The 16,358-nt window shown below is 38.9% G+C and overlaps 1 protein-coding gene across 9 annotated transcripts in view; it reads right to left on the reverse strand.

The window, feature by feature from the left end:
* MCU (mitochondrial calcium uniporter) overlaps positions 1-16,358 on the reverse strand; it is a 205,022-nt gene that overhangs the window by 172,258 nt on the left and 16,406 nt on the right. Inside the window, exon 1 of one of the 9 annotated variants that reach the window (XM_060642463.3) lies at positions 47-430. The exons of the other annotated variants lie outside the window; for them this stretch is intronic. Coding sequence (XP_060498446.1) covers positions 47-82 — 36 coding nt within the window. The 5' untranslated portion in view covers positions 83-430. Of the gene's footprint in view, positions 1-46; positions 431-16,358 lie in introns of those variants that run through there. 9 annotated transcript variants of the gene reach the window in all.

Raw genomic sequence — 16,358 nt, forward strand, 5'->3', positions numbered from 1 at the left:
ACTCTCTACCATATCAACTTTTCCATGGTTTATAACTACTTAGTACCTTTAAACCGCTTTCCTTGTTTGGAAAATTTCTCATCTCCTAAGTCGTGCCTTCCCAAAACATAAGTCAGAAATTCACTTCCTCAGCCTCTTCTGTAAACAGGAAGTGGGTATGTGACCTACGTTCTCCCAACCAAACACACTCACATGATATTTCAGTTAGAAAGCAAGTGATATAATGGAGACACCATGTTTAGTCTATTCTGAAGTATATTTCAGAGAGATATACCTTCCTTTCAGAAGGCGAAATGACAGATGTCCTAGCAGTTACATCTCATACTCAGCACAGACAGTGCAAATTCCAATACCTGTCCTGCGACAAAAGAAGTAATATCTCCAATGATGGAGCCCAGTGTTATAACTTAGGCATTGCTCCTAGCTAAGCAGTCTCCAAAATGATAGAACTTGCAACTAAGATATCTGATTCATTCTTCATAGATGTTCTCATAAGATTCTTACTGTCTGATGTTTTCTTGCTAGTTATTTTATTTATTGGCTGTCTCTCCCCACAAGAATATAAACTCCATGAGGACAGGGACATTTTCTGTCTTCATCCTTTAGACCCAGTATTTAGAGTAGTAGTGTTGCATATGCAAGAGGCACTCAATAAAAACTCAAAAAGTTATTTACTGCTACATAAATGTAAAGTCAGGAACCAGCTGGAAGAAAGTCAAAGTATCACTGCTGTAGGAGTTAAGAACGAAAAAAAGGATCAATGTGGACTAGAGAGGTCAGAGACACTTCATGAAGAAGACGGCACTTGAGTACTGAAAAGATAAACTAGAATCCATCTTTCTGCAGGGGTGCAGAAGGGGAAACACATGCCTTCTAAAGGATGAGACCAAATGAATGGCACTGGGAATAGTGTGGCAAACACAGAAATACAAGATTGAAGAAAAGTGCGTTGAGCTCAGTGGGAAATATCTTAGATACGCAGGATGGGCAAGATTATGAATGGCTGTGAATGGTAGGCCTGGGAATGTTGTATTTGATGATGTTTCAAGAACACTAATCCTCAATGAGCATTTTCATCTATTCTTTATCCTAGATGTTATCTGCTATGTAAAACTACAACAGCTACCCACACATTTTCTACAGCATTCCCTCTCCCAACACTGGTGCTCTATATTTATCTGTTCAAGCTGAGACTACTTGAGAAAGAGATTCTTATAATTAATCCTCTTGTAACCAAGCAAATACCCAATTTAAAGATAAAAATCTATTACTAAAATGGACTTTATTTCCCAGCCCCATGCCCAAAGTCAGGTTTTAACATTTGTCTCAAGTCCATTTACCCTCTAGTCTGTGAGATATTACACTGGTACTAGGTACATGAACTAGAGTTTTGAGAATTTTGTTTTATTTTGTATTAAAGTAACATAGTCACTCAGAACACAGAAAGACAATTTTAGAAACAGACCTATTCAGATAAAATCTTTTAAGAATCCAGAAAATCCAGGGCATCTGGGTGGTTCAGTCGGTTAAGCGTCCTACTCTTGATTTTGGTGTAGGTCATGATCTCACAGTTCATGAGATTGAGCCCCATGCTGGGCTCCATGCTGACAGCACAGAGCCTGCTTGGAATTCTCTCTCTCCTCTCTCTCTACTCCTCCCCTGTTCATGCTCGTGTGTTCTCTCTAAAATAAATAAACATTAAAAAAAAAAAAAAAAAGAATCCAGCTAATACTATATATAGCTAACAACTATAAAAAGGCTACATAATTCTATTTTATGGTCTCAAATAAATCAGAAGGGACTTGACAAAGACTCTTATGTTGTTGGTTTTGGAAAACAAGTTAAATATTACTAACTATACATATAGTATACACACATACGTGCACACACACACACACACACACACACACACTTTGAACCACCAATCCCACTACTGATTTTTTTTTTAACGTTTATTTTTGAGAGGGACAGAAGAGAGATAGAATGTGAGTCAGGGAAGGGCAGAGAGAGGAAGAGAGACATAAAGAATCTGAAGCAGGCTCCAGGCTCTGAGATGTCAGCACAGAGCATGACACAGGGCTCAAACCCACGAACTGTGAGATCATGTCCTGAGCCAAAGTTAAATGCTTAACTGACTGCGCCACCCAGGCGCCCTCCCCCTACTGACTCTTTATCTCATAGAATAAATGTACTAATATGTGACAGTACTTACTACAACGTGCACAGTGACAAAAAAAAAGCGGGGGGGAACAATCCATCAACAAAAGATTAGCTACATCAACAAATGTACAGCAGCACCAAAAATTAATCTCATTTAGGGGCGCCTGGGTGGCTCAGTCAGTTAAGCATCCAACTTTGGCTCAGGTCATGACCTCACCATTAGCGAGTTCGAACCCCACTTCAGATTCTGTGTCTCCCTCTCTCTCTCTGCCCTTCCCCCACTCACACTCTGTCTCTCTGTCTCTCTCAAAAATAAACATTAAAAAGGGGCGCCTGGGTGGCTCTGCCGGTTGAGCGTCCGACTTCGGCTCAGGTCATGATCTCACAGTCCATGAGTTCAAGCCCCATGTCGGGCTCTGTGCTGACAGCTCAGAGCCTGGAGCCTGCTTCAGATTCTGTGTCTCCCTCTCTCTCTGACCCTCCCCCATTCATGCTCTCTCTCTGTCTCAAAAAATAAAATAAAAACATTAAAAAAAATTTAAAAAAAAATTTTTTTAACAATCTCATTTATAATGGTATATTTTATACAGCCAATAAATGAATGCTTTAGTGTTGTACTACTTGATGTGTAAAATATTGTACTAGTTATTATTAAGTGAGAAAATAAGATGCAGGAAAGAATGCATCGTATGATCCAATTTTATAAAAAAATTAAAATAACTATACATATGCATGTATGCCTGGAGGAATGTATGTGTACTGATAGGCAGACAAAAAATAGATAGGATGGTGATTCAAGTAAGAGGGAAAATATGAAAAGATATATACTATACAGTCACTTTGGAGCAAAATGAGAAGTAAAAGGAGAAAGGGAATTAGGCAAGACAGGAAAAAATTGATATATTCACAATTATATAAAAATCAATATACATAGAGAAATTGGTATGTCCAAAATAAAAACAATATGAAAGGGGCGCCTGGGTGGCTCAGTCGGTTAAGCGTCGGACTTCGGCTCAGGTCATGATCTTGCGGTTCGTGAGTTTGAGCCCCACGTCGGGCTCTGTGCTGACAGCTCAGAGCCTGGAGCCTATTTCAGATTCTGTGTCTCCCTCTCTCTCTCTGACCCTCCCCCGTTCATGCTCTGTCTCTCTCTGTCTCAAAAATAAATAAACGTTAAAAAATAAATAAATAAAAACAATATGAAAATAAAAAGGTTATCAGAAACAACCTAATTTAACCTTCCAGATGATTCACCCGTCACTTCTTCAACACTATGTGCCTAATTTGCACAACAGGGACAAGGGTTGGTATCTCCTTTCAAATAACAGATCTAGTAACAAAGAATCCACCTAGTCCCAAGGATGCCCATTCCATTTTAAAGCTGATCTAATGAGAGAACTTCTTCCATGTGATTAACTGAAATTTGCTTCTCTGTAAGAAGGAATAAATCTAATCTAATCTCTATTTATATAATTGTCTTCACAGAACTAATATTGTATTCACTAAGCAACATCTACAGGCAGTTTCTTGCTTTTATACATAATACAGCCCTTGAAATGTGCCTGTTGAAACTACAGACTCAGACTTAAATAATTTAAATGTTAAAAAATGACCTGGGGCACCTGGGTGGCTCAGTCAGTTGAGCATCCGACTCTTGATCTCAACTCAGGTCATGATCTCACAGTTCATGAGACTGAGCCCCGTGTCAGGCTCTGTGCTGACAGTGCAGAGCCTGCTTAGGATTCTCTCTCCCCTTCTCTATCTGCCTTTCTCTACATATATAATTAAACAAACTTTTTTTTAAACAAGACGAACTGAAAAGAAAACTGCAACCCGATCACAAAGGCTTTTCTTAATACCCAAACAGCGCCTAAAAATCACAAAGAAAAAGATCACTGTAAGAGTCAAGGAATAGGAGCTTTAGTGCACAGCAAAAGGAAATGCAGTTCTTTAAAAAGATGTTCAACTTCACTCACTTAATGCAAATTAAATCTACACTGAGATACAATTTTTTCACCAATCAGACATAGATCCAAAAGTTTGGTAACACACTGTGTTGGCAAAGATGTAAACAGATAGTAGTTCTCATACTTTCTGCTTTTAGGAACACATTCTATAATCTCATACAGGAGCAATAATGAATGCACAAGGTTATTCACTGCAGCAATGCACATAATAGCAAAAGACGAGGCACAACTTAAGTGTTTAACAGAAAGGAATTTATTTCCTAAAAGTAGAGCATATCAGCACACCTATGTGAAAGATTCACAAGGTATGAAAACATCATTTAGCAATTCTGAAAGAAAAGTCTAGAAAATAATTATTTCTATATTTAACTTTTTGAGGAACCTCCATACTGGTTTCTAGAGTGGCTACCCTATGACCCAGTAATTGCACTACTAGGTATTTATCCACAGGATACAAAACTGTTGATGCGAAGAGGCACGTGCACCACAATGTTTACAGCAGCACTATCAAATAGCTAAAATATGGGAAAGAGCCCAAATGTCCGTTGACTGATAAATGGATAAAGAAGATGTGGTGTTTATATACAATGGAATATTACTCGGCCATCAAAAAGAATGAAATCTTGCCATTTGCAACAACATGGATATAACTATGGTATATTATGCTAAACGAAATAAGTCAGAGAAAAACAAATATCATATGATTTCGCTCACATGTGGAATTTAAGAAACAAAACAAATGAACATAGGAGAAGGGAAAGAAAAATAAAATAAAAACAGAAGGAGCCAAACCATAAGAGACTCTTAAATACAGAGAACAAACCAAGGGTTGATGGAGGGGAGGTGGGAGGTAGGAGGGAGGATGGGCTAAATGGGTGATGGGCATCAAAGAGGGCACTTGTTGGGATGAGCCCTGGGTGTTATATGTAAGTGATGAATCACTAAATTCTATTCCTGAAACCAATACTACACTATATGTTAACTAATTTGAATCTAAATTTTAAAAGAAGAAGAAGAAAATTATTTCTTAATATTTCTGGTTACCAAATCTAGAGACTGAAGGATGGGCTTTCCAACAGCCTTAGAAGAATCTTACCAGCTTTCACTGAAATGGTAAAAGGGATCTTGAGAACAGCATCTCAAACAGATGGACTTTAAGAGATGCTTTAAATAACTTTATTGTAATTTGAGGCTGTTACTTGTGAGTGTACAAGAACACGGTGAGGGTGGTATCCAATTCTGTTCACACAGTAACAAAGTACAGAAGGATCATCAGGTGAATATAGGTTTTTTAATTTCTTTTCCAATTTTCCTGACACTTGTCTCAAGAGGAAACAATGTTTGTTCTTCTTTTTAAAGTTTATTTATTCATTTTTGAGAAAGAGACTGTGTGTGTGCACGCGCACAAGCGGAGGAGGAGCAAAGAGGGGGAGAGAGACAGAGAGAGACAGAGAGAGACAGAGAGAGACAGAGAGATAGAGAATCTCAAGCAGGCTCTGCACTGTCAGAGCAGAGTCCAATATGGGGCTCAAACCCGTGAACTGTGAGATCATGACCTGAGCCGAAATCGGACATTTAACTGACTGAGCCACCCAGTGCCCCAAGAATGTTTATTCTTTCAAATTCTGGAATCTGCTGCCAAAAAAAAAAAAATCTATTTTGAAATTTATATTGTAAACACAAACAGTGATATGGCTACTCTTTGGAATATTAAGCTGCCATCTAATGTTCATGACAAGTTTGTTAAACATTTGGTATAATGCTAAGCAAAGGAAGCAAAATAGGGTTTTATGCTGTATTTAAAGACGAACTACTCTTATCAAAAGTGAGCTGAACTCCATAAAAAATGTCTGGAAAGAAATGCATAAAAATATTAACAATGGTTGTTTCTGAGTAGCACTTTCTCCTTCCTTCCACTTTTCTGTATATTTTATTTTTCTGTGATTTGGTACTTATATAGTAGATAAAAGCTTTTTTAAAGTGAATAATAACATCACACACAAGAACACAAAATTAAGTTTATTTTTGTTCTGACAAACTTGTTGGTACTTATTTAAAATGTAGCTATAAAAAAAATCTAACTCTTATCTTCCCCCTCACTTTTGCTGTGAATATTAAACTGCTCTAAAAAACTGTCTTGATTTAAAAAATTCTAGAAGATAAACATTTCCTAAAGTCAAAAGTGATGTAACAAAGCAAATTAAGCTTTCATAAGAGAAAGGAGATTTTTCACTCATGTCCAAAAGTGTTAAGGCAGGAAATACTGCAAATTTTAGTTAAAAACACATCCAAGAAAGTAATACACTCACAAAGAGAAACAGACTTTTTCTCCATTTCTTAACTGTCTGCAGGGAAGAAGTGACAGCTTTCAGTTCAAGCTACTCTCTTCTCTGACCTCTGTGGATCAAACCCCAAAACAAAAATGGGTTATTGTGGCTACCCAAAGATTAACTTGGAAAATGTAATGTTGCCTACCGTGTTTTTAACTGTTATTACATTACAATTTTATTTGTAAAAATACTTACATGTAAAAAAGAGAGAAAGAAAGAAAAGTCTGGCAGTAACTACAACTCAATCTTGCTACTTCATTGTAATTGTCGATGCCTAGACTACGGCAAGTGGAGGGCTGAATAAAATACAAAAAGGCAGAGGGGTTGGATCAGGTGGTGAGGCAGTAACCGAGACCAAGTGGGAAAGGCAGCATCTAATTTATAAGAAGTCATACACTTTTTAATGACAATAAACCAGTATGCTAAGTTGATCTATAAATTTTAGTTTTCATACAGGAAAATGTCCTCATAAGCTCATTTTGATCTTCAAATAAAATGTGCAGGTTGTTTTCTCATTACTTACCATAGATCCTCAAATTCACAAAGATGATACTGTGAGAATAACACACTACCAAACACACACTTCACCATAAATATTGTTGAGTTCCTCATTAGAAGCATAAGTGAGCAATAATTTCAAGTTGCAATTACCAGTGACAAGGATTAAACTGATTTGTCTATAAGTTTCACAGATATTTTTATTTCAACCAAAACAAAATGCTTCTTTTTCAGGCTCCAAAGGAAATACGACCATTACCCACAGACAGACTACACTGTCTGGAAATAGCAGCAATGCATCACTATAGCAAGGCATCAGTCAGGTATAAAAACTCTGTAGTGTATATTGGAAATCATCTCAGGACAACCAATAAATTAAATTTGGGGCGCCTGGGTGCCTCAGTCAGTTAAGTGTCCGACTTCAGCTCAGGTCATGATCTCACAGTCCGTGACTTTGAGCCCCCCCATTAGGCTCCGTGCTGACAGCTCAGAACCTGGAGGCTGCTTCAGATTCTGTGTCTCCCTCTCTCTCTATGCCTCTCCCTTGCCTGCTCACGCACGCTCTCTCTCTCTCTCTCTCTCTGTCTCTCAAAAATAAAAACATTAAAAAAAATTTTTTTAAGAAATTAAATTTAAAAAATCCTTCTATACAAAGGATATTCCAAGATGAGGAAACACACTCAAATGTGCACTTTTAAAAGAAGCACATATTAATTCATCCAACAACTATGTGTGCATGTGTTAGACATTCTTTTAGGTGCTGAACATTCTGTAGTGAAGAAAATGTTCCTGCTCTAATGGAGGGGACAGGACAGGAGAGCAAGTATATATCAACATGAAATATTGGAAGTGTTAAAAAACAAAAAATAATAAAGCAGAGTAATGGAGAAAAGGAGTGTTGAGTAGATGGGGGAAGACTTCAGTTTTATACAGGCATACTTCATTTTATTGAGCTTTGCTTTACTGCATTTCAGATACTGCATTTTTTACAAATCCAAAATCTGTGGGATCCCTGCATCAACCAAGTCAATCGGTGCCACTTTTCCAACAGCATTTACTCACTTCATGTCTTTGTGTCCCATTTTGGTAATGTTTGCAATATTTCAAATGTTTTCACTATTATACTTGTTATGTTATCTGTGATCAGTGCTATATGACGTTACTACTGTAATTGTTTAGGGGCACCACAGTGAACTTAATGGATAAATGTGTCATGTTCCGACTGCGCCACTAACAGGCCATTCCCCTGTCTCTGTCCCTCTCCTCAAGCCCACTTATTCCCTGAAATACAATATTGAAAATAGGTCAGTTAACAACCCTACAATGGCCTCTAAGTATGCAAGTGAAAGGAAGAGTCACAAGTCTCTCACTTTAAATCTAAAGCTAGAAATGATTAAGCTTAGTGCAGAAGGCATGTCAAAAGCCGAGATGGGCCAAAAGCCAAGCTTCTTGTGCCGAATAGTCAGCCAAGTTGTGAACACAAAGGAAAAGTTCTTGAAGGAAATTGAAAGTGCTACACCAGTGAACACATGAATGATAAGAAAGTGAAGCAGCCTTATTGCTGATACGGGTAAAGTGGTCTGGATACAAGATCAAACCAGCCACAACATTCCCTTAAGCCAAAGACTAACTCAGAGCAAGGCCCTAACTCCCTTCAGTTCTATGAAGCTGACAGAGGCGAGGAAGCTGCAGAAATTTGAAGACAGCAGAGGTTGGTTCTTGAGATTTAAGAAGCTGTCTCCGTAACAAGGAAGTGAGGCAGTAAGTGCTGGTGTGGAAGCTACAGCAAGTCTTCCAGAAGATCCAGCTAAGATAATTCACGAAGGGGGTTATAACAGATTTTCAGTGTAGATGAAAACAGCCTTCTATTGTCAGAAGACGTCATCTTCAGTGTTCAGAGCCAGAGAGGAGTCAATGGCTGGCTTCAAAGCTTCAAAGGACAGGCTGACTTGTTAATGCAGCTGGTGACTTTAAATTGAAGCCAATGCTCAATTACCATTCTGAAAATCCTTGGGCCCTTAAAAATTATGCTAAATCTACTCTGCCTTTGTTCTATAAATGGAATAGCAAAGCTTGGATGATAGCACATCTGTTTAAAACAGTTTACTGAGCATTTTAAGCCCACTGTGACACCTACTGCTCAGAAAAAAACATTCCTTTCAAAATATTACTGCTCACTGACAGTTGGTCACCCAAGAGCTCTGACAGAGATGTACAACAACATTGTTTTCATGCCTACTGACACAACATCCAATCTGCAGCCCATGGATCAAGGAGTCATTTTGACTTTCAAATCTTATTATTTAAGAAATACTTTTCAAGGGACACCTGGGTGGCTCGGTTGATTACTCATTCAACTTCAGCTCAGGTCACTATCTCACAATTCATGGGTTCAAGCCCCATGTCAGGCTCTATGCTGACAGTTCAGAGCCTGGAATCTGCTTCAGATTCTGTCTGAAGAGGTCTGAAGAGGTCTCCCTCTCTCTATGCCCCTTCCCCACTCATGCCCTGTCCTTCTCTTTATCTCTCAAAAATGAATAAACATTAAAAAAAATTTAATAAAAAAGAAATACTTTTCAAAAGCTATAGCTGCCACAAATAGGGATACCTCTGATTGATCTGGGTAAAGTAAATTGAAAACCTTTTGAAAAGGATTCACTATTCTAGATGCCATTAAGAATATTCATGATTCGGGGCACCTGGGTGGCTCAGTCGGTTAAGCGTTCGACTTCGGCTCAGGTCACGATCTCACAGTCGTTGAGTTCGAGCCCCACGTCCGGCTCTGTGCTGACTGCTCAGAGCATGGAGCCTGTTTCAGATTCTGTCTCCCTCTCTCTCTGACCCTCCCCCATTCGTGCTCTGTCTCTCTCTGTCTCAAAAATAAATAAATGTTAAAAAAAAATTTTTTTTAAAAAAGAATATTCATGATTCATGGGGGAAAAGGTCAAAATATCAACATTAATGGGAGTTTGGAAGAAGTTGATTCCAGTTCTCATGGATGACTTTGAGAGGTTCAAGATCTCCAAGGAGGAACTAAGTATAGGTGTGGTGGAAACAGCAAGAGAACTAGAATCAGAAGTGAAGCCTGAAGATGGGATTGAACTGCTGCAATCCCATGGTAAAATTTGAAAGGATGAGGAATTGCTTCTTATGGATGAGCAAAGAAAGTGGTTTCTTGAGATGAAATCTACTTCTAGTGAAGATGCTGTGAAGATCACTGAAACAACAACAAAGAATTTAGAATACTACATACTTAGTTGATAAAGCAGCAGCAGGATTTGAGAGCATTGACTCTTGTTTTGAAAGAAGTTCTACTGTGGGTAAGATGATATCAAGCAGCATTGATGCTACAGAGAAATCGTTCATAAAGGGAAGAGTCAGTTGATGCAGCCAAATTCACCCTATTGTCTCATTTTAAGAAGTTGCCACAACAACCCCAACCTTCAGCAACCCCCACCCTGAGGAGTCAGCAGTCATCAACACGGAGGCAAGACCTTCCACCAGCAGAAAGATTACAACTCACTGGAAGCTCAGATGATGGTTAGCATTTTTTTAGCAATAAAGTTTTTTTAATTAAAGTATGTACTTTTTTTTGATGCAATGCTATTGCGTACTTAATAGACCACAGTAAAGTGTAAACATAACCTTTATACGCACTGGGTAACAAAAATACATTCAATTCACTTTACTGTAATATTCACTTTACTGCAGTGGTCTGGAACCGGACGCACAGTATCTTCAAGGTATGCCTGTATAGGGAGATCATGGAAGATATCTGAGCAGACCTGAGAAAGATAACAAATAAGCAAGCATGCAAGTATTTCAGGAAAAGAGCATTCTAGTCATAAAACTGCAAATGCAAAGATCCTATGAGGTGGGTGGATATCTGGCATGTTTGAGGAACACTAAGGTCAGTGTCACAAAAATGGAGTGGGCAAGGGGAAAGCAGTAGCAGGTAGAGGTCAGACAGGGAATGTTCAGCAGTGGGGAGCTGGAGCTGGCTGGTACCAGCCGATAAGAAGATTGTTATACATTCCAGAACTTTGAATCAGCCATAGTGAGAGTAATTATACCACAGAAGTAGTCAAATGTTACAAATCAGTGGCTGTCCCCCCTCTGGAGATCCAGTTTATCAGCACATTGCTGCCGATAGGCCACTTTAAATACTCTATATTTTGCTCTGTGTGAGATGAGAAGCTACTGGAAGGGTCGTCATCTGTCTGGTATCATCATTCCCACTACCTGAGTTCTGATCACAGAGAAAAAGGGCCAAAGCAAGAAGACTAATTTGGAGGCTGCTGGCATACTATAGATGAGATATGCTAGTGGTCTAACTCAAAGCACCAATGGTGAGAATATGAGAAGTCAAATTCTGAATATGAAGAGCTGCACTGATTTGAATCAGCATGTGGCAACAGTTACCAAGCTTCCAACCTACAAATCAATGATATCTGCCTCTAGTCTAAATATGTCATTCCTGGTTCTGAATTAAGACTGTTAGCTGGATTTATAAAGAGCTTCAAGAAGTGCAAAGAACCAATAAGGAGTCTTTGATGCACATTATATATCTTCAGCTATCAACGATTCTATTATCATTCCAAATGATCAACACAGACGTTTACTGAGCACCTGTTATACATAAGGTACTGCAAGGGATACAAAAAAATCTATACTCCAAGCCCTCAACCTCAAAGAGGTTACAATCTAAAAATTTAAGCGAAGGGGCTCCTGGGTGGCTCAGTCAGTTAAGCAGTCGACTCTTGATTTTGGTTCAGACCATGATCTCACAGTTCATGGGATGGGACCGCACATTGAGCTTGCGCTGACAGCACAGAGCCTGCTCAAGATTCTCTCTTTCCTCTCTCTCTCTCTCTCTCTCTCTCTCTCTACCCCTCCCCTTGCTCACACACACTCGCTCTTGCTCTGTTTCAAAAAATATGCTTTAAAGGGGTGCCTGGGTGGCTCAGTCAGATAAGCATCCGACTTTGGCTCAGGTCATGATCTCATGGTTCGTGGGTTCAAGCCCCGCGTTGGGCTCTGTGCTGACAGCTCAGAGCCTGGAGCCTGCTTCAGATTCTGTGCCTCCCTCTCTCTCTGCCCCTACCCCACTCATGCCCTGTCTCTCTCTCTCTCTCTCTCAAAATAAACATTTAAAAAAATTAAAAATAAAAATAAACTTTAAAAAACAAAGTTTAAGCGAATGCATCTATATATAAAAAGAAACAGATTCAAGGCAGTGAAAATACCAAGTGTATAGTAGCCCTAAGGAGTTTTCTATAAACTGGGATAAGGAGGGGGAGGAAAAAATCACTGGACTTAATGGATAGGATGGGACTGGGAGAGAAAAAGGAACAAGTAAGGGCCTTCCAGGCAATGGATCTGAGAAGCGAAAGAGCTAGGTAAAGATGGGAACGCACTTGGTGGTTCAGGAGTAGCCTACTCGAGGCATTCAGGGGCACTGGGAGACAGAGATTACAACTGTGGCGTATGGAGACCTATAGTTGAACTCTTGACTGCATCACTTACTTGAGCATGTTACTTAGAGCCCTCTGGCTTCTATTTCCTCTGTGGCAATTACTTTATAGGACAGAATTAAGTAAAATTATGCCTGTACAGTGTTTCACACAACTTGGAAATTAGTAAGTAGTCACTGGTGATTAAAAACAACATTCTCATTAAAGATGGAAAGACAGATTGGAATTCCATTATGGAAGACCTTGAATATCCGACTAAGGAATCTGCATTAAACCCTGTAGGTAGTGGCAAGCAAAGTTTTCTGTGGGGGAATAATTTGGTGAGACTTTACAACTATAAATCTGGCACGCAGATATAGAATGGATCGCTTACAGAGGAAACACTGGAAGTTGAGATGCTATTTAGACAAAAGTCTAGATATACAGTAAGAGTTTCAACATGGGTAAGGATAGTGATAATGGATCACAAAGTGCAAAGGGTGGGATACTGAACTGTGTATGCTGAAGACACGGTTAAGATGGTAAATTTTATGTTATGTGTTTTCACCACATTTTTTTTAAAGGGTCAGAAAGGGAAAGTTAACTCAAGTATCTAGAAGAACCAAAGGTACCAATAAGGAAAAACAACAACAACAGTAAAGTCATGAAAGGGGGCTCTATTTGGGAAAAGGACTCTACATTCTGGTTAGGTTTGAGGTGATGCCGTGAAAGCCAAAAGACCATGTAGAGTATACAGAGATACAAGACTGAAGCTCACTCACTGACCAGTGGGAAGGAGAAACTTCACCATGCATAAACATACTAATACACCCAAGTCACAACTACTTGGCTTACCAGTCCTTACTGTAAGGTTAGAAAGGATGGATATATGACTTGGGGACTGTACTTAATACAGACTGAAAAGATGTCTTTTCTGAGCCATCCCCAAGACCTCAACCTACATTATTCATCTTATAATACAAATAGGACTGTAACAGATCCAATAACACAATGCCACTTTGATAATCCTTTAATTCAGACACCATATATTCTAAGATGTAAGGCTAATTTGTTCAGTGTGTTCTCCATATATCCCTTAAAATGTTAGCAGTGAATTTGTGCATGCATGTGCTTTTTCCAGAATTGCTAACACTTTTGTATACTTTTTTCTGAATAACATGAATATAGAAAAATATATAAGCTTGGTGAACTTTCATGAAGTAAACACATCCATATAACCAGTACCCAAAACAAAAACCAGAACATTACTAGTACCCCAGAAGGCCCCTTCATGCCCCATTGCAAACACTTTCCCCAATCCCCAACAAGGGTAATCAATCTCCTGACGACACCACAGATAGTTTAACCTGGTTTTGAAATTCATGTAAATGCAATCAGAGTATGCACTCTTTAGTGTCTGGCTTCCTCCACTCAACATTATATTTGTGAGATTCACACATTATCATATTATTGTATATTGTATTCACACATTTTGAATGTGTATGTTTGTTCATTCTGATCAGTATTTAATATTCATTGTGTGATTATGCCAGAAACTTATTTACCCATTGTACTGTTGATGGCCATTTGGAAAATTCCAGCTTGCACTATCACAACTCGTCCTGCTTATTAACATCTTTGTCCATGTCTTCTGGTGAACTTACACACACAATTCTGTTGTGTATAACTCTAGGAGTGAACATGCTGAGTCATAGAGCGTGCAAGTGTTCAACTTTAGTAAAACAACTAATGAACTTTAAAGGAAAGAATACTTTAAGATCTTTATAGGGAAATTTGAATGATTAATGATTCATCAGAAGGTGCTGATGAAAACTACATCAAAAATGACTTCCAGGAGGATAAACATATTTAAGTAGGACTGTTGAACCACATGGCTTCCCAAGAAGGCAACTTAGTTTAGGATATTGTCACCAGCAATTTAGAATGTGACTATAACACTTAGAAGTAACCAAGTTTGGGGTGTCTGGGTGGCTCAGTCGGTTAAGCGTTGTCATGACCTGGCTTCGGCTCAGGTCATGATCTCACGGATTGTGGGTTCGAGCCTCACATCAGGCTCTGTGCTGACAGCTCAGAGCCTGGAGCCTGCTTCGGATTCTGTGTCTCCCTCTCTCTCTGCCCCTCCCCTGCTCACGCTCTGTCTTTGTCTCTCAGAAATAAATAAAAACGTTAAAAAAATGTTTTTCATTAAAAAAATTTTAAAAAAAAGAAGTAATCAAGTTTGCCTTGTTGTTTCTGGAACTGCTGATGCTGAAAATTTAGAAACAACTCAAGAGCCATTACTATCAATAAGGTAAAGTAGCCACTTTCCCATCATGTACAGAATATAAATGTCACAACTCTGCAGCAGTTAAGCCTGTACTCATTGAATCGCACTCCTGGAATATAAAAGGGACTTCAAAACTAGTCTAACTTTCAGGTGGTTATATCAATGCCTTCTAAATCAGTGAACATGTGAACAAAACTTCATTTAATCCTGGAACAGAAGAAGATCATTAGGCAAAAACTAAGGGAATCTGAATAATACACACTTCAGTATGTACCAACACTGGTTTATTAACTGTAACAAATGTACCAATCTAATGTAACGTGTTAACCATAGGGGAACTGGGGATGGGGTGTATATGGGAATTCTGTGTAATATCCTTAGCCATTTTCCTATAAATCCAAAACTGTTTAAAAATAGAATTTATTTTTAAAAATCCACTTAAAACTCTGCAACATAATCTGCAGATTGTAATACACCTGCTAAACTCCTCTCAGAATGCAATCCAAATGCATTTTAAGAGCTGTCAGACACCCACGCGTGCACACATACACACACATACACTCTTTGCATCTATGGGCTTAGACACATAGATTTATGAGGGAAGCATTCTATCTGTGCTGATTTTGGTTTTGCTCCCAGCTATAAAATAATGAACAAGGCTCAGACTTCCTTTCTTATTCCAACTAATCTAAACTTTTTGAATATATAAGTTTTTAATGATTCATTAAGAAGCAACCCCCCGGGGCGCCTGGGTGGCGCAGTCGGTTAAGCGTCCGACTTCAGCCAGGTCACGATCTCGCGGTCCGTGAGTTCGAGCCCCGCGTCAGGCTCTGGGCTGATGGCTCGGAGCCTGGAGCCTGTTTCCGATTCTGTGTCTCCCTCTCTCTCTGCCCCTCCCCCGTTCATGCTCTGTCTCTCTCTGTCCCAAAAATAAATAAAAAACGTTGAAAAAAAAAATTTAAAAAAAAAAAAAAAAAAAAAAAAGAAGCAACCCCCCAGTTAATCTTCAAACAAGAAAATAAAAGCATCCAAACTGCAAGTAACATCAATTCTCCAATAAATCACATCTTTGTGGTTTAAATCGTTGAGTCTTTTTGCTTCTACTTCAGAGGGAATAAAGTGAAAAGGCTGTGCCTTACAGTTAGTAGTGAAAACAAGTAGCCCCACTATGGTGTAAGACCTAGTAGAAGGAACCCTGGGCAAAGAGGCAGGAGACCTAGCTTCTGGCTTCAGTTCCACCACTGTCTTCTCTGTGACCCTTGAACATTTCCCCGAACTTCTCTGATTCTCAATTTCCATGATCTCAAGTTCATTTCAACTTTAATATTTGTTCCATGAATAAAGAGGTCCTTTAGTTATCACTTCTGGGAAGATAGCCTAGTTAAAGCTTTTATCCTTATCTGTTCTATAAAATCAAGTATCTAGAAAGAAAAATAATATCCCGTTATGGAATGAGTGTTTCGTCCCATGGGGGGTGAGGAGTAGGGGGATATAATGAATAAAAGAAAACAAGCTGAACAGCCATCATGGCTTTCCATTCCATTAACCTTGTATTTGTTAATCCCACCACCGTATATATTGCAAATATTTATTTGCTAGACAGCATTATGACACAGGGCTTGGCTTTCTTTTTAGAAGACTATTGGAATTCACCTGTGGTTCC

The sequence above is a fragment of the Panthera onca genome, chromosome D2 (assembly GCF_046562875.1).
Source record: "Panthera onca isolate mPanOnc1 chromosome D2, mPanOnc1 haplotype 2, whole genome shotgun sequence".
NCBI lineage: Eukaryota > Metazoa > Chordata > Mammalia > Carnivora > Felidae > Panthera > Panthera onca.